Here is a 24,515-nt window from a genome sequence, read left to right as displayed (position 1 = left end):
GAAAATCTTCTTGTTCGTTTTTAAAGAAAGTTTCAAGTTTTTGTTTGACTGGGAATAATTTTTCATACTTTTGTTTATTTTTAGGTTATTCATAAATTCAATGAAAACATGACATCTGCAAATCAGCATCCCGAAGAATACAGGATCGCATCATTAGTATTCTACAGTTTTGTATTCACAGTGGGATTGCTAGTGAATGCCACTGCACTATGGGTTTTCAGCTGCACTACCAAGAAGAGAACAACTATAACTGTGTATATGATGAACGTAGCATTACTTGACTTAGTTTTTATATTTTCCTTGCCTTTTCGGATAATCTACCATGGGAAAGAGATATGGCCTTTTGGAGATGTATTCTGTCGGATTATCAGTGCCTTCACTGTTTTTTATCCAGCCATCGCTCTGTGGTTACTTACTTTTATAAGCGTAGACAGATTTATGGCTATTGTCCAGCCCAAACACGTCAAAGAACTAAAAAATACAAAAAAAGCTCTTTTGACTTGTACTTTAATCTGGGTCACAACCCTTTCAACAACTTCCCCACTGCTGTTTTTATCTTCGGATCCAGATAAAGCCTCAAATTTTACCACCTGCATTAAGATGCTTGATATCATCCACTTAAAGGAAGTGAATACATTAAACTTTTCTCGTTTGATTTTTTTCTTCTTAATTCCTTTGCTCATCATGATGGGGTGTTACCTAGTCATTATTTACAATTTTATCCGTGGCAAAACTTCCAAACTGAAGCCTAAGGCCAAGGAGAGATCCATTCGAATTATAGTTACTTTAATTGCTCAAGTACTCCTCTGCTTTGTACCCTTCCACATTTGCTTTGCCTTTCTGATGCTGCAGGATGAAGATACAACTTACAACCCCTGGGCAGCCTTTACCACCTTTCTCATGAATCTCAGCACCTGCTTGGATGTTATACTGTACTATATTGTTTCTAAGCAATTTCAGGCTAGAGTCATTAGCGTAATCCTCTATCGAAATTACCTTCGAAGTGTGCGCAGGAAGAGTTTTCGAACTGGAAGTGTAAGATCACTCAGTAATTTGAACAGTGAAATGATATAAGAGAAAAAAAAATGTCAGTGGAATTTTATAATGTGAACAAGTGATTGTTTTTCTGAATTCTAGCATTTTGACTACACCGAACAATGTTCTGCAGCCGGAAGTAACAGATGTATTGGTTGTACTGTAACTATGAGTCGAACAGGATAATAATTGCACTTCTTCGTGTTTGCTTAACAGTTTTTGTAAATCTGAAATGAACTAAAACTTAGTATCAGTGTTTAGCTGTCCAACACTGTCCTCTCTAAAAATTGTAAATATTGCAGGATATGAAAAAGTGACTATTAGTATAATAAAGCACAGAAAAATTGAAGAATTTTGATGCAACATATCATATATATATTTTTTATATTTGCATAGACAAGCATACTTGAAACTACTATATATTTTACACTTCTAAGTCAGCTTCATTCTCCCAAGATCAATATATCAGTACAATTTAAGAGAAAGCATACATAGGTGGCATTTATAATTCATTTACCCAAAAATTTCTTTGACATAAGTTTGTGACTGACAACACTCTGCAATCATAGATAAAAATGCCATCAAAAAGTATAATAGTTAACCTGTTCATCAGTTTCCTACGTGTGTGATGCACACATTATACCCTACTCACACACAAAGTATCTTTTTACAGGGCTGAAAATACTGAATCTGTCCAGACACACTAGCAGCTTAGGTCCCTGCAACAGCCTTCAAAGTAGCAAACATCATAAATAACTGCAGTATTACTCAAGCTTTCAACTCTTTTTGAATACACACATACTACAAGAAATATAACTACCTTTAAAATGTCAAACACATGTTTTTTCTTCCTTACTAAATCAACCTTTAGCTACTTTCAAGGACACACTAAAGCAGCTGAAACCAGAAAGCCTTTTATGGTATTCAGTATTGAAAATCCAGCTCCAAGAGCTTTTATTATTACCTCAGAGCATGCAACATATGGAAACTCAAGTCTACATTGAGGCTGATCTCACTAGTCAGAAGCTTAACCACAAAAGCTCTGCAAGGTCTACAGTTCTACTGTAACACATACACCTCTTACTATTAAGTGCAGAAATCTCAAAAACAGGCTACATGAAACTGAACCACTGAATACCTTAAAGCTTCAAATGAACTTCAAATGAAAACATTAAATGTAATAACATGCTCTAGCACTCAATTTCTGAAACACAAACATATGAAATACCAATATGAAATGCATATAACTATAAATGCATTTGAAAGTGAACATTAATATAACTTATAGTTAATTTTGTAATTTAAGAAAGAAATCAGCACCAAACTTGAGGTTTATTGAACGGAAAAAAACCTAAATATAGCAATATCCTGCAGTGCACTGCAAGTCACATTTCAGTCATACCAGCAGTGGAACTGGGACTAACAGAATGAAAAGTAACCATTATATGGATAAATTATTAATAAATTAACATAGATCACAACCAGGAAATGAGTGTTGTGAAATGTAATAGGTATGCCATGACATTTACACAGTAGTTCAAAAGAGGATTAAATTTAATTTGAAATTTGAATCAACATTAGGAAAGTTTTCTTCATTAAAATCTGCACAAAATAATGCTTTGAATCTACATCCAAAATTACCAGAATCGAACCACCCATTAAGAGCTACTTACAAACCAGAAGGCAAGCTGTTGATGGTGAAGCCAAATATATACTGAGCAAGTTCCACAAGGAGAAGGTCAAACAAAGCTGAGAACATCCAGGCACCCAGTAAAAATGACTGGAAACAAAAAGGTATAACCCAAACAGATTAGTTAAATTGGAATTAATTCAACTGTTTAAAATTAAGGTTTTAATGTATCTCTAATTAAAAATCCACTCTATTTGTTCAATTAAGCCAAATGTAGTTTTTAGCACAGCATAATTCCACATATAAATGTTTAGATACTGATGAATAAGACTTAGATTGGTTACCCAAACTAAATTCTATGCCTCTGATAACTTTCAGTTGATATCATTGCAAACATTACTTAGAATAATCCACTGACTGGAAAAAAATTATCAACAAAAATTTTGATTTATAGAAATAAATTCATTTTAAAACCCTTTAAAATATATTTCCACACAAAATGTTAGTAATAAAGCTGTTCAATCCAAGACTACAAGATTCTAAAAGGTGCAGAAAATAGTTTCTATTAAAAAAAATGTAATTGGAACTTACTGAAAATTTTCTGCTGCCATATCTTCTTTCAAATATTCTAAAGTTATAAATGAGCAGACTGCTGCAGAACGTGTCTTTCAGATCAAGGCATACTGTTCTCCCACATACAAGTCTCCAAATCTAGAAGGTTAAAGATTGCCATGTTAAGTCTCTCATCCCTCACAGAAACTCTTTACAGAATTTGTGCCCAGAGCAAATGTAATACTGAAGAAAGATAACAAAAATACAGTAGAACATTTAAGCAGAAAAATAAAGACAGCAGAATGTTCAGCAGTAGAGTTCAAGAAGTTTATTTAAAAATAAAAAGGTTTTCAAGGAAGAGGTCTATTTGTTAAAATACACTAACAATTTAAATCAAGTCAAATCCATTTTTATGGCCCTTGTTCACAAGTAAAAACAGAAATCATAACCCTAGTAAATCATAAAACCATAAAGTTATTTATTTTTGAAGTGACCGCAAGAAATCATCTAGTCCAATGTAATGCTAAAAGCAGATGTAATCAGATCAGCTTGCTCAGGGACTTATCCCATTGCATCTTGAACACCTCCAAAGATGGAGAACCTCTCTGGGCAACCTGTTCCAATGTTTCACCACCCTTGTGGTTTACAAAACAAAAACAAACAAACAAAAAAACAAACTGAAAACCACACAGATATCTAACTGGGATTTCCCATGCTCCAGCTTGCTTTGACTGCTTCTTGTCCTATTGCTGTCCAACTCCTAGAAGAGTCTGGCTCCAGCTTCTCTATATCCTTGTAGATAGCAAACTTGTACTTGTAGAGAGCAAAAAGGTGTTTCTCCTTTGCCTTCTCTTCTCCAGGCTGAATAGACCCTGTTCTCTTGGCCCTTCTTCGTAAGTCATGTGCTCCAGCCCTCTGATCATCTTGTGGACTTGCTCCAATGTGTCCATGTCTGTCTTGTACTGAGGTGCCCAGAAAAGGACACAGTACTCTAGATGTGGTCTTACAAGTGCCAAATAGACAGGAAGGATCACTTGCCTGGACCTGCTGGCCACACTCTCACTAACACAGCTCAGAACGCTGTTGGTCTTCTTGGCTGCAAGAGCCTTTTTCCAGTCACCAGGTACCTCCACCAATTTCCATGATCTTTTGAAGATATTAGGAAGAGACCTCGCAATTACATTTCTAGTTTCCAGTTCCTTTGGCACCATCGGAGACATCTGATCCCACTGAACTGTGTATGGCCAGGTCTTAAGTGATCCCTAACTGTATCTTCCCCTATGGGTCGGTACTGCTTCACTCCTACAGACTCTGGTAGGAGGCTCAGGGACCTTGAAAGCTGGGGGGCAAATCTTACCAGTACAAACTGATGCAAAAAAGGCACTGAATACTTCAGTCTTTTCCATGTCCTTTTTCACTATGTTCTCTCCCCATTGAGCAATGGGCCCGTATTCTCCTCAGCCTTCCCTTTGCTGCAGATGTACTTATGGAAACCTTCCTTGTTGCCCTTAATCTCCCTTGCTAATTTTCAGCTCAGCTTTGGCTCTCCTAACTTTCCTAAATCACAGCCTGCTAAGCATTCTCCAGTCTCTGATGTCTGAGGTCCAATACATTACTTGAACCTTCAGTCTTTCAAGGTCTGTAAGCATCAACTGGTTTTCTGCTTCTAACTTCACCAGTACATGAAACAACTGAACAAGTCTATAGTAAAAAGTGGGACCTCACAGTTCTAGTTGACACATGTCAACATGCCCAGCAGCTCGAGGACAACCTCTCCTAAAGTCTGAACTGTCAGGGCTGTGATCTTACAGCTGAACATTTGATGATATACATTAATTGAACAGCACTTCCATAGACTATGTCGGGCTTCCAAGCCTAATTTACTTTAGCTAGCCTAAAAAATACATAGGTCTAAAGAAATTAAGATCTTGATTACTTTACACACAGTTTCTTCACTACTCTTGAGAGTCCCCATTATGGCAACAAAGATATTTTCATTTGCTACAATAAACATTTTGCCTTTCAAATCAAAAGCACTCTACAACTGCATACCTTATTTCCTGTGTGCTGCACCAGCTTTAACAAGTGTTAATATCCAAAATGCCTGTTCTGCCCCTGAAAAATTTCCCTTCCATTAAACTCATCCTTCCAGATGAATTTATCCTAAACAACTTTTCTTAAAGTGTTCTCACTTTAATATTAGCATCAGGCAGGAGTTAAATCACTTGCTATCCCTAATCTGGGAGATGCACAATTATGAAGTATATAGCTTAGTCCAAAAAGCTAAGACAAGAAATGTAACAACAATTTAAGGAAAGGAAATAAACCCCCCCCCCCACACACAAATTCCCCAAAACATCGCATACAAGTATCACAGCTTCTACAGATACTTGCAAATGGCAACATTTAAGACCCAGTAGATAAAGATGGTTTCTTTCAAAAAGACACAGCTACTACTGGTTTTCAGCAGATCAAACAAATGGAAAGATGGAACTCTTTAAGATAAGCTTAAAAAAAACCCTTCCATTTAAACTCTGATTATTCTGTCAGAGTTTTTACTCCCCTTCCCCAAATATTTGGCTGTAACACTTCTAAGAGACACATATTCATTTATGTCTTTTTTTGCTGCAGAACACTAGCAAGCCACTTGGAAAATATGAATGGTTGCTCTTACACATTGAATTCTTACTGAAATACAGCTATTGTTCTTGACAAGAAAGAGCGCAGAGAGAACAACAGCACAGAGAATCACTAGTTTCTCTGTCTGGCCACTGTGAAAGACATAGTAACGGGGAAGCGGAAACATGAAAAAGAATAAGCAAGTAACAACTGCATGACAGTGTGTTGTTCTGAACCTCTCTCTGGACCTCTGAAAAACCTGCAGCCAAAGGAGAAGTTGGGACCACTTAAAAACAATCAGGAAGAATGGATCTAAATACAAGCAGACAAAAATATCTGAGATGGTCTTATGTTTTTCAGGGCTTCATAAAAACTGATCTGTTACATAATTATCTTTTACAGCTTAAAGGCTACAGTCAGCATCCTCAAAGACATTCAGCTGACTAAATACTTTTTTGAATCTTACTATAAAACCTTTGGGGAAAGATAATTACAGAAGCATTTGCTGACCTCTCTCTGCTGAGCAACAGTATGCTGCTTCCAAAAAAAGAAAAAAGCCAACAACCCCCTCTCCCCAAAAATGTACCTAGTTGTTTCTAAATGCAGACTTTTGACAATTAGAACTGATATCACAGGATTCCTTAACTAAGCAGAGAGTAAAATCTTACAAGGTGTAATACCTAAAAGATAAAGTACCCTGGTGTGAGCTGAGAATAAGCTACAAATATCTAATAAGATAATTAACTAATTCAGCAGACTACTGAGGAGCATGACAAGTTCTTCATCACTCGGAGTCCTCAAATTAGAAGCAGCAGGCAAATTTTAGTTTCCCATAATTCCCTAAAGCAGAAGTTACAGACTGAAATGTATGACCTCTGTTGTTAAAAGAAATCATTTATAATCAGAGTAGCTGATCACAAATAGCCCTTTTCAGCCTCAAAAACTGAGCACAATAAAATAGTGACATTCTTATCAAAATATTTATATTATTACATGAGTTAATTCACACTTCATTCACGGCAAGTTTCCCAACTGTCAGTGGCTGGAAGGAGAGATGATACAAAAACAACCATTTCCCAGACAACAGAAAGAAGTGAAAGTTGACAGTTTCAGATCACTTTTTCCTCATTTCTACCAAAAAGTGGGTAATAGCCTGTTACACACAGTGGCCCACTAGAGTAACATAGTAAAAGGCAGAGACCAAGTTAGTCTAAGACAGTGAACAAAGGGAAGGAACCAGAGGAGAAACAGATGGGAAAAAAATCACACAGAAGACAGGATTTTGCAGTCTCTTTTCACACAAAATTAACTGACACTTACCTGAAAATCCTCTTTTATAGCTTGTATGTTATATGCAAAGAACTTCTGATAATGTTGGAAGAGCAGAGTCAATAGAATCGAGATGGCACTTGGGACTAATAACAGACTCTTTGACAAAGGTGCTTTATCTTAAAGACAGAAAACAAAACAAATGTCATTTTAGAGAAAAATCTCTCACATTTAAAAAGTGACACATTTAGACAAGTGATTGGAACACATAGCAGCAGCACTTTTTTTTTTTTTTTTAAATCACAACAACTTCCCTTCCAAATAGATAGGAAAAAATGCACCAACCAAAGAAAGTCTTTGACAGTTGAACATTAATCAGCTATTTTGTTTCCAAAATTCTCTCATGGCATTAACTGTCCGGCTATAAATAAACCAAAGTTCTCCGTACCTACAGAGATCATGCAAGGCCCCTACAAAAGGTGCCACAACATTTCAGGAAAAAAAAAAAACAACAAAAAAACCCACTCCTTCTTGCTAGCAAAATATACATGCAAATCTAGTCAAAACAAATACATTTGTGTCCTTTGCTTTAGGGATTAACTTCTGTTCTGGAATCTGTGAATCAGAAACCACCTGACAAAATGTCCAGAAAACTAACTTACTTTTCACCATACTCAGATCCACCATTCAAGAAAATGTGTTTAAGTTAGTTTATATGACATTCATACGCACGAATGACATACATCCAACAATCATCAAAATTATTAAGGAAGAAATTAATGAAATTGGGAAGTTTGCGAAATCAGAATTTCTCTCCCCCTAATAGCATGACTTTCAAATAGGACCCTCAGAAGAAAGCAAGCAGAGAACCTTTGCAATACACATTTACTAAAAACTGTCTAGTGGAATATCCAGTGCAATATCCCCAGCAATTCATCCCAAGCTGTGTTGGTGTAGTTGCTGCAACAGAATAGAAACTCTTGCCCAACAATTCAAGCCAATACAGAAATGGAAATAGTATTTATTCTATGACATTTCTCCTCTTTACACATGCAACTTTAATCACATTTTACTTCCTTCCCAAACATCCCAGTTATAGCATGGGATGTATTGATTTATGGACAGTTGCTCTTTTGCAGGACATTATCATGAAATTATTTTTAGATAACAAAAGGAATGATATGACTAATTTAAAAGTACTAATGGGAAGTAAAGCGTAGGAGTACAGGAAAAACAACTGCATAAAAAGCAGTGCAACACAGCAAACATTTGGTATGCATCCAGATAAACTGACCATCATATATGATCCAGTCAACAATATCTGCTGCACACTAGAAGAATGAACTGCTGGAAAAGGAATATGGTAACAGGCACCAAAGCCAAAATTTTATCATGGCACAACCCCACTTACAGCAAAAATATGGCAGTGCTTTATGTAATTTAAGCATGACCCATGTCCAGGTATTAACTGATGATTTCAAACAGAGCATTCATAGAAGTATTAGCTAATCTCAGTTCACATCACCTTGAAGTTTTCACCTTGAAGTAATGAGTCTTCTGACGTTCACCATACTGCATTAGTGAAGAAAATGTCTTTTCCTGTGTGCATCATACCATAAATTTGTACTTAAAACTATTCTTTCAGCTCTCAACCATACCTTTGAGTTCATTATTTATAGATTCATTTTCTTTACTCCATTAAAATAATCAATGCCTTTGAAGAACTGTTCTTTCTTTTATAGATATTAGGTAGTGACTTGGAATCACAAAGGCTGATATTACTCTGCTACCCATAAGCCTTATTTTTATCATTAGGGTGATATATCATGACAGCAGCAAGCCTGGTTGAGTCTTTTTTAATGTAAGAAAAATATCCTCCCTTCAATTTAATCTCTTTGTCTGGATTTTTGCTCCCCCCAAATAAACTCTATGCTCTTTAGACATCCATTATTTTAATTATTCACTCCTCTCATTTAGTTTGATGCCATAAAATCATCATCAGAGTAATGTAAAACACTTGACAGGGGGTGGAGGTGGGGGGAAAGATGACTAGAGCTGCCTGAAAGTTACTGTGCACATAATACATTCACACATCCACTTGAAACCTCAGCCAACGCTCCTCTAGTTAACGTGAGCTCTTAGCAGCAGAAAGTAATTTACCTGAATACTGCTGAACTGAATCATGCTTCATATTACCGAAAACTTGCATTATTGCAACACAATGATTGCTGTTACAAGTATTTACTCTTCAGATGCAGTATTAAGTCTTCTTTATTGAAAATTTGTATGTTGGAATAAGACAAAACAAAACCTATGCCCTTAAAATATCTGTAACAGAAACAAAAATGCCCCTGAAAGCAACAACGGATTAGCAAATTTAGTAATATTAGGGCTCAAACCATAAAAGTCAAACTTAGCAAACTACTGAGCTTAATTGGTATGACAGCTCAGTGTTACTTACTCCATTTTCGGAATTTTCCTATTTAACCATCCTGTATTGGTCAATAGCAGAAAGACAGTCACCTGACCCAGCATTCAGTAGTCCCTCTTCCCAAATTATGTAAGTGGCAAAAAGCAGTAAGAAGGTAAGGATAAAAAGTCCAGCACTAAAATCATGTCAGTGCAAGCTTCGTGTCATACAGGAAACCCAAAACATTAATTTTAATATGAAAAAGTCAGTTTTATAACCATGATACAACTGATACTCAGAAGTAAAGCCTAAATCAGAATAGGACTAGTCACAACAGTAGACATTTCTGAAACGAAGTTTGATAAAACTTGCTATCTTAAATACATTTACATTAAATACATTTACATTTTTTCATGAGTTTAAACAAGCTTTACAACAACTCACTAATCCTATGATAATCTGCACTTACAGATGAAGTTACTGCAAAAAAGTGACAACCAAAATACTAGATTTCCCACTGTGACTATATATTTCTATACAGGCTTTATATTTGTCTTTAGATTTCACTGTAATTTCCATATCATTAGATCATTCTTACTTTACAGTTAACACACACTTAAATATGTTATTATAAATTCATTCCTAATTTGAATGTGTTCAAAAATAAGTAACAAATAAAACCCCATCTATTTTCTCCATAATGTGTAAACACACATATTTTCACTAAGATCCTCTTTTTAGCTTTCAGCTTAGACACTTTAAACTTTGTCATAGAGGAAACGTGTATTTTATTTTTTTTAAGTATGTCACTAAGTTAAAAACCACAAAAGCAACTAACCCATTAATGAGACAGGCACCTACAGGGAATGTCACATCAATAATGGAAACTTCTACTCTCAAAGTTCTCAAAATGTCATCATGGTTGATAAGACTATTCCTGTCCAGTAAACTGAAGAAAGATAAACTCTTTCAGATAAACAATTTACACATCTCTTTAAATGTTTTACCAAGTGATTCAGTGTACAGGGCAGTAGTTTGCTTTACCATTCAACAGCACATAGGTCCTTATCAAGGACTGCTGTGAAGTCACCAGTAAAGGAGCAATTCTCCTCTGCTATGGAATGCCATCAGTCTCAACCAGTCAGACCAGAAATTACTAACAGTATCAGCTATTGAACAATCCGAGTCAAATTCCTTATTTAATACATAGAGATAAAATTTTAAAACCAAAATTCTAGCCTGCAACATTATATGGGATGGAAACCTGAATTACCAACCTATCTGGGTGCCAATGACTACAGTCAGCACTAATATAAACATGCACGTGGAGAAAAAACACAACGCCTCTATGCCATGTAAAGAAAGTAGAATGAAAGAATAAACTCTCATTTTCACACCGATAGCTAAGATACATGAAAAATTATCTTCAAAGACCAGGGAATACATTTGCAACCCCAAAGTACCTCTTAAGTGACAATTCTTTCAAACACCAGACAATAATAATATTGTTGCCGCAACTTACATATTGAGATCTCATCTAAGTGAATAGAGTTATTTTGAAATAAGCAGCAAACATGTCAATGCTACGATGCAAACAACTAGCTTTCACCACAGATCATTGCTTCCACCTGGGGCACTGGAGAAGTTCTCCCTAAAACTACCCTCATAACCTCACAGGCAAGCGTCCCAATCTTTGTGCTACCATTATGCACCATGAGACTGATCCTAGAATGGGATATAAACCAGAAAACAATGGCAGATCTCCACATTCCACCCCCGCACTCATTTACAAATCCCATGAATTCTCTCACTCCACGACCTACCACTTTTTTGGCAGCCAGTACCACTTTCAAAGTGTAGAAAGCTAGTTACAAAACAGATGTCTGTCACAAGCAGAGGCGGAGGCTTATGGCCCAATAGCACAAGTAGTTGCAGCTTCAGAACCCACCACTGCATTAATGAGAAGAACATGGAAGCAGTGGCAGCAGCAACAGCTACAGTTTCGGAAATAATTTCCTGTTCCCTGGCTGTTCAACATTCACAGGCGAGCTGATACAGCCAGGGGAATGACAAGGCTGCCTGCAACACCAACCTATTGTTTCAGAAGTGCTTTTCACGGAACTGCTTCACCCCTCAGACTGCTATTTGACTTGTGAGAGAGTTCCCCATTGCAGGTGCCAGCCAATGAGCAGCGGCTGCAGAACCATAAATCACCTCAGGGCGTTTTCCTGGGGATCCCAGCTGAGCTTACACCAGAGTCACAGAGGAAACACGCCAGTGTGGTGGCTTTTTTTCCCCCCCCCCCACTGTCATCTGTACACTTCCCAAACCCAGCTGTTACGAGGCAAACATACCACTTTCATACAGGCAAATTAAGTGCTGGGGGCTATAATGGGGTGAAACATGCAGGAACCTATTAACTGTAATACACAAGATCTGCTCATCTTTAAGCAGTCATGCATGCCTGTCTGGATATACCCTACTCCCCAAATGCACTGATGGAATGCGTATTTTTGGTTGTTTTGTTTTTCCTGCATTAAGCTTTCATGCAGATATTCATCTACTGTATTCCAAAGCCTGGCTGAGAACTTGCAGCAGGTTCACTAGCCTAAAGTAGTGTCTCAAAATGGTTAGTTTTCAGAAACTCTTACCTATTTTTTTCCTCCAGATGCAAGTTTACCAGCACATCAAACAGATATAGCATTAACAGCATGAATATTTCCTCTCGTATACTTGGAAATCTTTACTGCAATGGTTCATGAAACCCTTTGTCAGATATTCAAATCTGAAAAGAACTTTTTAAGTATTTCCTAGACACCAAGGTGTGCTTTTGGGAAACTGGAGCAATCTTACTAAATCTGAGGAGTAACACTTGTCTTTGCTTACAGCTACGCGCTGACTTTTGAGCAGTAATAGAACAAGTCAGAGCATGCCATCAAGGACGAGAAGAGATACAGACATGTGTAACACTGTTTGAGGAATCTCGAAGATGCCAGAAGACTGTGCCCCTACTGTGAGGATGGAGCTTAACTATATGGTGCTATAAGACCCTGTATAGAGGAAGGTGCTTCCATTATGCCCTATTTATGAAGGGAGAAGAGCACACAACCTATTATTAGGAGAGAAAGATTCCATATAACGGTCTGTGGGGTTTGTTAAGTACCCTCGCGCTTTTCTCAGTACAGAACAGTGTTTACCAGGGCACATGGACATCAAAAGCTATGCATATCTTTTCAGAAGATCATGACTTTTAATGAATGTGTACATCTCGAGGTTTCTATAAATTAGTGTCTGTTTTGCATAGTTTCCTTGCTTTCATCAGTATCAGACTACATTTTACCTTAAGAATCATGGTCTATGTTACCACCTATCCATACAAGAAACCAGAAAAGTAGTTCATTTTCTGAATTTTTACAGTTCACTGCATGCTTAGAGAAAATATAGTTCTTTCCAAATAAGTAGCACCATATTCTCATATAGTGCTCTACTAGAGCATTTTTATAATTGAAATTCCATTTTATCTTTCCATGGAATACAAAAACAGTTTGCTGTGCTATCAGTGCTGCTTTGCAATGTTCTATTGCCTTTTATACGGACAAAAATAGTTTGGAATTTAGACCATGCCTCCAGTTGTGTTCTGGTAGAAAGGTTTCACAGACTGAATCCTTTCAGATTATGCATTTCAGGAGTTTTGTTAATAAACTGATACAAAAAGGATTTCATAGGAATTCAGAAAAAAAAAGAAATATAAGATTTCCCTATTTCTTATTTTGTTTGTTTCTTGCATTAATAGCTGCTGATCAGTAAGAGCAACTCTACAGAAGTTCAGAAACTGCTCAGTAAACATAAATCTACCTTAAAAAATATCCTAGGATGTATTTTCTTTTTCAGTCTGATAAAACTGGAAGTTGTCAGTAGAATAACAGAGGCACTCATAAATTCAACAAGTTTGAGGAGCAAATTGGCTTGATCCAGAGAACAAGAAAAGGTAAAAAAGAAAGAAAGGAGCATTTTGCTAATTGCTACTAGCAGTCCTCATTTGAGCACAAGAGATGACTATCGCACAAGGAAGGAGGAAAAGCAACACTCAGAGAGGAGTTCCCACACATCAACAGAAACAGATGACCGCTACATAATTCTCTGTATGAACGAAGACTTTATATAATGCAAAAAGGCTTGCTGTTTTCCTCATCTGGAACATAAAATTAAGTTTCCAGATTTATATTACATTATCCCTGATGTAAAACTTCATATGATATGAACGCACCTCTTCTGTTCTGAAACAATATGTTCTACTAGGACTATTTCATTCACCAGAAAAACACTCAGATAATAAAGGAGCCAAGTAGTTTGCAATCCCCTTAAAAATACGCCATCAATTTGCATTGAATTCTTAAGATGGTATCAAGTTGAAATATCAATATTTCTTCTTCCTCCAATTCAAAGGCATCATAAATATTTATATGACAATTTCATAAGGAGTCAGGAAAGCACAGTAACAGAAATGCTGTCCTACAACAGAAACTATAATTAAATTATTTAACTATTTTTTATCCACCTTCATAATTAAACTTTGGAAAGGTTTACAATATTACAATTAAGCACAGATGAATTTTCTCTCCTTATTCACTGCAAGTTATACACCATTCCAGTGGTCTTGAAGCAGAGGTTAAACTAACCACCACAGGATTGGTCATCTTTGGGAAAGAGGCAGCAGTAAAAGTTTCCCTTTGAAAAAAATCTATTTTTCTCGTACCACCTCAAGGCAAGAAATCTAAACAAATTCCACTTCTGAATGAGATTCAATGGAAAAATACCACACTTTAACACAAAAAACAAAAATACACACACTATATAACCTTAGTTTTAAATGAAAATCTTTCTACTGAAAACAAAGGAAGCACAGACTGAAGAACTACATTTTGCATGAAAATCCCAATTTAATCCTGCTGGAAAACTCAATGCACTACTCAAAGTACCAGTGGCTCCCACTTCAAAAAATAAAATAAAATAAAACAATAGAGCTATGCCAACCATATATTGGATCAATGAAATACTCCACAATCCAGGTAGGAATGATGCAATAAACGGTTTGAACTGGAAAATATTTAAGAGTTGACTGGTGATTTTCAGAATTTGGTGAATACAGCGTATTTTTCTATTATTTTCTCCCTTTAAAAAACAGATGCGATACAAACTGATCCTGCAAAAACACTGAAGTTACAGCTGCCAGAAAATATTACATGGCTAAATGAAGTATTCTGGGTCATGAAAGGGACTCTGGCTGGCCTAGACATAGAGAACAGACATAGGAAGGAGATACAGGTATGTTCAGACTGTCATTTCACAGCTTACTTCGGTGGCTGATCATTGTGATGCTTGCAAGTGAACACAGTAATAAGAGTATCACCGCAGGAACAGTTTTTCATCAAACGCTTATGAACTTAATGCCGAAGCTGAGAGCTGAATGTTGTTAATACATATGCTTAACATCACAAGAGGAAGCTAGGCTACACTCCTGGTCAAGATCCTATGCCTCCCAAAACCAAAGGATTTTAGTCTTGCAGAGAAAACACATTTGGCAGGAAGAAAGTCAATAAGAAAAGCAACTGTGATTTTTAAATCCATTTTTAAAAGACACTGATATGATTGTAACCTAACCAATTACCTATATATCTTCTTTAAAAATGTACTGGCTTTAGCCTAGGAGCTTTTAGCCTATTTCACAAAGTAAAAAGTCACAAACTATAAAGGAGTGAGGAGCTACTAAAAAAAGGAAATTCTTTGTTTTTAAAAGGAACATTTGAAAAGAAAGTGAAACAGGTTGAAGTTAACAAAAAAACTCATCTAGTTGAACAGCCTCTTCCTCCTTCCAACCACAGAGCATATAACCATACTACTATTAGTACATGCTATCGGAAATGTCAGGTATGGCTACACCACAACGCTGCGTGGAGATCCCCAAGCTAGCTCCAAGCGAGCTAGCTCTGCAGCAGAAGCGGAACGGCCACAATTTTGTGGCATGCAATGCCTGGGCTAATTGAACTGATGTGGCTACATGGCTCCCAGGAGTCAAGCTAATATTTTTGAACCACACTGCGCTTCAGCATGCTGATATACAAGCTCATCTGTATTCCCATATACTGCTGTACTGCATAATATTGTTATGCACACAAGTCTGATATACTCAATACGTACTTCATCTTTCCTTCAGTCCCACCATAAAGCATCAAGGTATACAGCTTTCTTATTTTCCTGATGCCTATACGCAGTACATTTCAGCCTTGCAGGTTGCACAAGCAGAAGAGCACAATGCCGAGTTCTTGCCTTGAGGTTTTTTAAGAAATTGTTAGTACTGCACTGCAAGGTTCACAGAGAGGTAAAAGCACAGGCTGCATCAGAGGAAATCCATACATGTAAGTTCAAAGGACTCTACTACTACACAAAGTAATTTGTATGTAGTAGCCACAGTAGTCAAATACTTCCCAGGTGTAGCAAGTGGCTATGCTTTAAAACATGGATTCAAATTTTACCTTAATAAAGACTAGCTCTAACAGATTGCCCTATTATATACATGTGCAGTAGTGCTCATCGCACGTGCAGTAATGTTGGAAGAGGACAGATAATACAATGTCTGCAGAAAAGTTTGGTGTAGATCTTACTGGTGTGAAAGTTGTTGGAAAGGCTTTGGTGTCTTACAGTGAAAAGCTTCCCGTGCATGGTAAATTTGGTCCTGGGATTCAGCATGTTGGAGAACAAGGAGCAAATACAGTGAAGCAGCACTACTGTAAATCAAACAGCCACCTCAGTGTCACTCTTGATGCACTCATGTAGCTCTTGCAGAGCCACTGAAGTGTGTCAGTACCATTCTTCATGGGGCTCCAGTTTCTGGCAGAATGCAACACAAGAAACAAGTCTGGGTCTAGCACACCTGTCCACCTCTCAAACCCTTCCTGAAATCTGGGTGCTGAAGCATGCTTCCTCAGCACACTGCAGCAGAGCTCTTCAGAAGTTCGAATCTAATTCTTTAGAATCAGCTCAGTTCCAGCTGGGTTAACATTTTGCTAAGTCACCTGAGGATGCCTGTGCTGTGCTTCCTATAACCCAGAGTAACTGGGTTTTTCTGTTTTCCAGGGCAAACCAGCTCCTCTGCTATTCTAGATAATCGAAACAGTCTGCACTAACAAGGGCAAACTGCCTCTGTCCTTTTAAGTAGTGTTCTTATTTGTCTCCTGATTTCCATCTGCTGTAGCTGCGACATGTACCAGGTGTGTTTATTTTTACATCTCCTCATCCAAAATTGTGAGTGTCACGTACTGACTGGGTAGGTGCGTTCTCAGCTCCCAACACATTCTTCATCTGCTACATCCAGTGCTGCCTGTTAGGAGTTCAACATATCACTCCTAGCAAAGGGCCTAAAAGTCTGGATTGGCTCACATGCACCCAGGGGTCAGACCATTTTTTTGTTGTGGGGGTTGGCTTTTATGTGTCTCTCTTAGGATGGCAGTTTTTTCAAGAATCTCTCTGCCTATGCATGCAAATTTAAAGAGTTCTGAGCAGAAGTGGGAGGGAGGATTTGTATCAGGAGCCTCTTGAACTAAGAAACCAAATACTAATGCGGAACACTTGATGTAAGAACTCAACTGCAGTGCTCAAAATCATGAGACATCTCCTCAGAAGGCATATGTACAAGCATAACGACAAGGACTTCACTATAGAGGCCCAGCTATTCAAGCACTGTTTATGAAAAAGTCTAGCTTGCATAAAAGCAGCCAAATGTGAGAGGAATAGCTGAAGCTGTAGTAAAGAACTCCCAAGGTTTGAATATTACTTGTATTCAGAGAATACTGTTCACCTCACTGAACTACAGAGCCAGGATGTGAAATGAACTCCTCTGCATAGCCAGCTACCATAGTACAGCATCCACCATCACCCATAGTACAGAAATGACCCACTAAGTTAACTAGACATAAGTAATATGGAACTGGTTTGTACTTGATATTAACTTTCAAAATATTGTTTGTCCAGAAGAACACTGGGACATTAGCAGAAATAAAATCTGGCCAAACAGCATCAACTAAGCAAAAAGCCAAAGGCATGTTCAAAGACATTGTTATAGGAAAAAGAATTTTATGGCTAGATCTAGATGATGTATGCTAAACTGCTTTATTAACTGACTCTACTTAAGGCAACAGCAGTCCTACCCTCAATGAAGAACAGCAATATTCAGGACAGCTACGGTATATAATGTGGACTTCAGAAAAGTTTAGTTAAGCTAAACTTACTCCTGCAAGTCAATAATAGTGTGTCAGGGCCACCTCATAATACAAATGCAAAATAAATTTAGGTTGAATGAATCTGACAGTATTCCTGGTCTAGAAATTTGGAAAAGCAGCCACTCAGTAATCTGCACAAACTGATAGTTGGTTACACGGCTGAACCCCTTTTATTGATGAAATCAAAATACTCAAGATTTTCCATTCATTCACTAGCACTCAAGATTTTCTTCCTGCATGCAGCTAAAGATTTTCCCAAATAAATTTTAAATGTGCTATAGGGAACCTACCGTGTCTTCCTCCCATGTTTCCTAGGAAACAGTACATTAGTATACTCTTAGGTGGCATCAGTCTATTAAAATTCAGTCATCCCTTCTTCCAGATTTTATCATTTTAAATGTTCGGAGTATTAAAAAATAACTTAATTTTAACAAGCACATAGGCTTTTTATTTGAATTATTTGAAGTTATCTTCTCTTAAGCACCCACAGTTACCATGTCTGGGACATAATAAAAGACAGAATCAGCTATAGGGTTAATCCAAGTGCCGCGGATGTTTACAGTAAGAGGAATAATGTAAGATGAAAAATGACCCCAAAACTTAATATTCTATTTAAATTATTCTACGTGATGAAACCAATTTAAGCAGTGTTTAGCAAACAACTTAAAAAAAAAAAAAGCGCCCTAATCATGTCATAGTCTCCCTATAGTTTAAAAGAAGAGTTTTGTTTTCATTAAAACATCTAGAGAAGAGAGAGGCAGCCTAGAAACACTGAGAAGACAGGAAGGATGAATGGCAAAATAGTGCAGTGGAGTACCAGCCAAAAGGAGATAGGCTTTGTAGGACATTGATCGTAAATTTGATCTATGCGCTGCATCAAATAAGACATAAGGATCCTTGGGTTATTTCTCTCATTCAGATCTCTAATGAGAGCATAGACTATTAAATTCATCTTTGTATTGCCTCAAGGATCTGCTGGAAGTGTATTATATAATCCGTTGTTATTTATTTTGCTTTATTCTAAAATCAGCAAAATAAATAATAAACAAAAAAATTCAAACTATGCAGAACACATATAACAATGTCCTAGTTCAAGATGACTCATTAGAGTAAGATTACCTGATGGAGCAAAAAGTTTAAAGCCAACTGTAATTGCTGCTACTAAAAGCCACCGGTTATTCTCCTATCCCTTTCAGAGAAGTATTAAATGAACCTTCAAGAACCAATTTACCTGCAAAATTTTCAGGGACCAAAATACAGCTAAATAATTATTTAGGTTCTGAAAAGAAGTTTCAAAATCGAAATGAAAGGTGATTGGGCCAAACCAGTTCAAGTATGATTCCAGAAAACTGGCTTTGAATAAAGGCAGTTTAATAATATAATATAATAAAATATTAAATACATATTTGGCATGCACAAGAAGCCCCAAAAGAACCACATTACCAAAATCTAGTACAGCTCTGGGGTCATCTGTTGTTTGTTTGTTTTGCCATTGCTAAAGATGGGAATTCTGTGGAAGTGAAAACAAGGCAATGGTGACAAAAAGAGTCCAGTAATGTTTGACATTTTTACTATAGTATCTATGTCCCAAGATGCTAAAACTCTTTATCTATTAGAAATATCATCAACAACTAAGTCACTTATTTAAATAACTTAGTATACATACAGCTAAAGAAATGCTTAGTATTATTAAGTTTCACCAAATTGTATTAGAATATGGCTTTAACCAAGATCTACGGATATTATAAAGTCTGTCAGAGATGGCACACTGGGCTATAGGACCCTTCAGTTTTATCTGGTATGATCATTTTTATCAGTCTAATCAGGTGCCTGGTTATTTTATCTAGGGTCTCTGACACAGGTCCAGGCACTGTGCCCCAACAGCTGTTTGCTGTTGTGCTTCTGCCAGAGGTTACTGTCCCCCAAACCCAGTCAGCCGAACAGAACACATATGCGCAGGTATGCTTCCCTGATGCAAAACCAGGCAGCTTTGCTTGCATCCGTCTTCATTAACTGTTAGCCTAAGCAATCAGACTCTGCACATCAGTGACTGTATCTGATATACATTTTAGTCAGCTACTTCTGCTATAAAGGCAGAAACAAAAAATCTGAGGGCACAGGGACATCTTAAACTGTCACAAGGATGCTTTTGGTGAACATATGTGAATGTCCCTAAAAACCACGTCTCAACTAGGGTTTGTCAGTACCACTGTAACAGTCAAGTCTTGAAGAATTAGTTTAGGTCAGTAAGAGAGGTCATTACCAATGTCAAGTTGTATCAGTTTCCCAGATAAAATGAGGGTAAAAAATTTACTTTGTACAAGCAGAACAGCATCTTCTCTAGGTTTCTTCCTAGCACAGATGTTTCTTACAATTACAATTTTCCACTCATCCCTCCCATGGACCTATCTTGGTAAAACTTTTAGGTACTGGTCATGGCTTTCCACCCATTCAGCCAACCAAGGATACTTTTCACCCCCCTTCATTCCCTTGGAATTATAGACACACACAACCAAAAGGCTGTTCTTCTAAGTCTCTACTACTGAAGGAAAAAAAAATAAAAAATCAGAAGTAGCATATCAAGTAGAGTGTTATCAGATCCACCTGTAGAAAATACTCCCTTCACGTGTGGATGCTTCAAACACAATACAACTACAACTAAAACTTCTAGTTAAACAAAAGACTTACTCCCTCACAGTAAGAGACTGCTTTCACACTCAGATTTGGATTTTGTCTAAAGTATGCAGTTTGTCAGCAAGCTGCAGTTTGACTAGTTTTGTCCCAGTCCACTCTGAAGAGCGCAGTGTGAAAATTCATTTCACAACCAGTTCAGTTCTTCATTGCCACACAGCAAATTCTTTGTAATGTAAACCAGCTCGGCGGCAATCTGCGGTGTCTGGGAAATTTGTTCAGGTAAAACATGAACCTGAAAGCCATCCTTAAAAGGAGTTACTATTACATTTATCCTTAAATCTGCCTGCCAGACAGTGTGGTTTAAACAATAACTTTTTTTTTTAATACTCAGAAATGTTCTTCCTCTTCCCTGACATATATACATACAACTGGGGAAACGGTCTTGGAACAACCGTGTCTAAACAAGACTCCTGCACCCAGACGCAGCCCCTTGAAGGGCCTGATCATACAGGAAGACTTGTGAAACAGAGCAGACCAACTGCTGTCAAAAGCACAATTACAGCCAAAACAAAAGCTGCGTGTTTTATCGGCATAGTAATTTTAGGCACGTTGAACAAGATTGAGGCAGTCCTTTTTTTCTCTCTTTTTTTTTTTTTAATGCAGGGAGCCCTTCAGTCGCGTATCAGAAGCGGCTGGAGAAAAAGCTTAGAGCCGCTCCGCCCCACAAGGAAACTCGGCGAGGCGAAGTTTCAAAGTCACCCCCGCGCTGGGCGCTGCTCTCGCACCGCCGGCGGGACTACGCCGCGCTGCCAAGCGCAGGGCAGGGACGAACGCGCTGCAAGGAGGCGAGAGAAGCGAAAAACGCCGAGCACAACGGCTTCCTGCTGCCTGCGCGCCCCCTCCGCCCCCACCCCGACGGCCCCGGCACAGGCCCCAGCGCCCCGCCAGCGCCCTCCCGGCGGCCCCGGAGCCCGCGGCCGCCGCCCCCCGCCGCCCCCCGCGAGGGCAGCGCAGCCGCGTCCCCCGGCGGAGGGGGCCGGGCCGCCCGCCGCGGGCAGGCGCCGACACACCCCTCGCCGCCGCCCGCCCCCAACTCCTTCTCGCCCGGGCGGCGGCGAGGCCTCCCGCGGCCGCTACTCACAGAGCCCGTTGGAGCCGGTGCTGGTGAACATGGCGGCGGCGCCCCGCGGCGCGGCCCGGCGGCGGCGGCTCGCGCCCGCCGCGGCGCTCGCGCAACCCCCAGGAGGCCGGGCAGACCCCGCGGAGCCGCGGCGGCGCCCGGCGACGAGCGGCTAAGGCGGCCGCGATGGGCCAAACTGCGCCGTGAGCGAGCGGCCGGCGCCCCCTGCCGGCCTCACGCGGCGCCGGCGGCGGCGGGGCCCAGCGCGGCGCGGCCCGCTCCGGCCAGCGCCCCCGGCGCCTTCACCTGTATCGACTGACCATGATTTGGGGGGCCCCAAACGTCGGGTCCGCGCGTTCACCCCGTTCTTCTAGTGACTCCAGCCGCGCAGATGCTTGAAACGTCGGATACGTGCACAATTAACCTCCGCCGGGCCTGACGCTGTAGCAGCAGAGTGCTGGCTAGCTTTTATCCGTTAACACAACTGGGCGCTCGCGCGTACACTCGAACACCAGAGTCTGAGCAATGCGCCAGCAAAATTGCATAGAAGTCCCATTCCCTGTTATTAAACAATGACGTGTTGTATCTGGAGGTGCTGGCTTGCCGTTATAACAGGCGTGCAAACCCAGTTTGGCCTGTCAGCTTTAACTGCCATGCGATAATCTTGTTGGCGAAGGAGGAAAAAAAGGTTTTATGTGGAGCTCAGAAAGCTGAGAAAACAAGAATGATAATACTGAGGTATGCAGGACATTTTTATAGTCAGGAGTGACTCACGGCCACAAAGAATTGGGGATCATGATTTATCAGTAGTTTGCTACACAATAATTCGCTTGGTTCCCTTATCTTCCTTGAAGGATAAAGTATACTGATGTACTTGTGTTTTCCTTTCTGCAGCTCAGGAGATTTTTTATTGGAGGAGGTATATAGTATCCAAAATATACTGAATTCATTGAATGCGTTCTTTTAATCAACCTGCGGTACAGAAGTCATACAGATTTGGACGACCTGTGTGTAGGCAAGACCACAAGTTGTAGCAGGGAACACTCTGGAGGAGACACCGGAAAGCCAAGCAAACTTGCCTAAGATTTGAGGGGCTGCTGCTACCCTGGACCGGCCATGCCAGAATGCATCACTGGCCATCACAGGCATTGCAGGCACAGGGAAGATCACTTTAAAACTCAGGTACAGATAGACAGATATAGATGGAGAGATATGAGTTAGTCTAGGTATAATATATATACATACGTATAATTAGTTCCATCTTTCTAAAGATGATTCAAATTTAAAATTTTTAGTTGCCTTTGGAAAGCCAGACTCATTACACTTTAAAAAATATAACACCCAAGATGAGATCTGGCTCACCCTAACTTTGGGAGTAAGTGTCTACATGTGAGTCACATGTAAGCTCTCATTATAGCTAATGGAGGTGTAGTCAATATGTTCAGGTGAGACTAGAGAAGCTTTCATATGACCAAAAGAAGATGCCTACTTTCAGATGAAACGATTTGCTCCCCAGACTTCACTGATTCTACTGAACAGATCTCCGTTAGCCATCATGGTAAGTCACACATCTAGCTCACATGTAGATACCAACATGGTAGACACCTAAGCTAGGGTGAGCCAAATTCCACCCCCAATTCATTCAAATGTGGTATAATAAGGCTGAAATTATTGGGGCAGCAATGCTTCTATCTATTCTTCTATCCTGAAAGCTCCATTTTGAAGACTTCCCTACGTTTATGTTCCCACAAGGTAATCGTGATTAGAAAGATTCTTCTCTGCAACATTCAGCACTGGTATTGGATGGAAGTCAGAATTATTAGACATCTAAGAGACGTAAGCATGTATTTTGCTGAATAAGGATGCATTTAGGCAGATATTTCAGTGCTGTTTTGAATGCAGCCCTGTGGACTTGTTATCACTGACAGATATAGCTAAACTGAGTGAGTAGCAGCAGTTGGCAAACTCCTCCCAACAACATACCAGATGCTCGTAAGTTTGTCAATACTGCTGGGATGTGGGGAGCTGGCTCTGGATTTAGCTGCCACTGTTTTATTTAAGTCTATAAATATATCAGTGAATCTATTAAATGTCTTATGAGATCCTTGTTTCAAAAAAGATTTATTTATTAAGTCATTTTTTCTGGGATGAGATCAGATTAGATACACCATGTGTTCTGAGAAAACTACGTACCCCAAGCTAATAATTACACTTTCACAAACGGATTGAACTGTAGATGTAACTTAGTTTTTGCCTTCAGATACAGTGCCAACCAGAGACTTCATTAAAGGAGAGAGCTTTTTATCCTGAGATCGACAGTGTTGTCTAATAGCTTGTCATAAAAATTATGCAAATGATGTGTATTATTTAAATATAAAGAGTTGTCCACTTTGGAGTTAAATGAAATCACCAGTTCTCAAGCTTGCCTTGGAACATGTCCCAGAATAGGAAATCTAGCACTTATCTACTAATCCACTTAGAACAAGCTTACAAGGTTCTGACACTGCTCAAATGTCAGCTTAAATATCTGCATTTGTTTATTACATCTAGTTAGTGGGGTCAATTTGGTATGCTCAAAATAAACTTATTTAAATTTCCCATTCAAAAAAAATTCCAGAACACTGGAATTTACATTGCTAACTATTTTCTCATGTGACTAACTTGCTTTCTTCTCTAAACTTGCAGTGTTTTTGAACCAGCTCTTAATTACTAATTAATCTGATCTCTAACAGTCAGATGCTCCCCTGCCATACAGAATGAAGGACAGCAGAAGAATGAACAGAGTGGAAATGTTACACCTCACTCAGGAATTTTCTGTCTTAACTCAGTGCTGTCAGGACTCTGCAAGTTAATGGGAGATGGTCTGTGTCTCTCAGACATCTGCAGTTTCTGTGGCATTCATACTAGCACTTGCAGTTATTACAATTGTCATAATTACCTGAACCATTAGCAGATATCCAAAAAGAAGTT

General features: G+C 38.9%; 2 protein-coding genes across 2 annotated transcripts in view; one reads left to right on the top strand and one right to left on the bottom strand.

Moving 5' to 3' along the window:
* Positions 1 to 21,646, bottom strand: part of UBAC2 (UBA domain containing 2) — a 107,793-nt gene extending 86,147 nt beyond the window's left edge. Inside the window, exons 1-4 of the mRNA XM_067293603.1 lie at positions 21,567 to 21,646; positions 7,157 to 7,284; positions 3,257 to 3,376; positions 2,709 to 2,815 (exon numbers count right to left, since the gene is read on the bottom strand). Coding sequence (XP_067149704.1) covers positions 2,709 to 2,815; positions 3,257 to 3,376; positions 7,157 to 7,284; positions 21,567 to 21,597 — 386 coding nt within the window. The 5' untranslated portion in view covers positions 21,598 to 21,646. The remainder of the gene's footprint in view (positions 1 to 2,708; positions 2,816 to 3,256; positions 3,377 to 7,156; positions 7,285 to 21,566) is intronic.
* Positions 109 to 2,681, top strand: GPR18 (G protein-coupled receptor 18). Its single transcript, XM_013951334.2, has one exon. It carries the CDS (start codon positions 109 to 111, stop codon positions 1,072 to 1,074), a length of 966 nt encoding a protein of 321 aa, XP_013806788.1. The 3' UTR covers positions 1,075 to 2,681.
* Positions 21,647 to 24,515: the final 2,869 nt, after the last annotated feature.

This window comes from Apteryx mantelli, chromosome 1 (genome assembly GCF_036417845.1).
Source record: "Apteryx mantelli isolate bAptMan1 chromosome 1, bAptMan1.hap1, whole genome shotgun sequence".
NCBI lineage: Eukaryota > Metazoa > Chordata > Aves > Apterygiformes > Apterygidae > Apteryx > Apteryx mantelli.
Note: the sequence above shows the minus strand (reverse complement) of the source record. Positions and strands in the feature narration are given on the sequence as shown.

What these genes read in the sequence shown, in the direction of transcription:
- GPR18 (XM_013951334.2), top strand. Translation starts at nt 109, where the DNA reads ATGACATCTGCAAATCAGCATCCCGAAGAATACAGGATCGCATCATTA.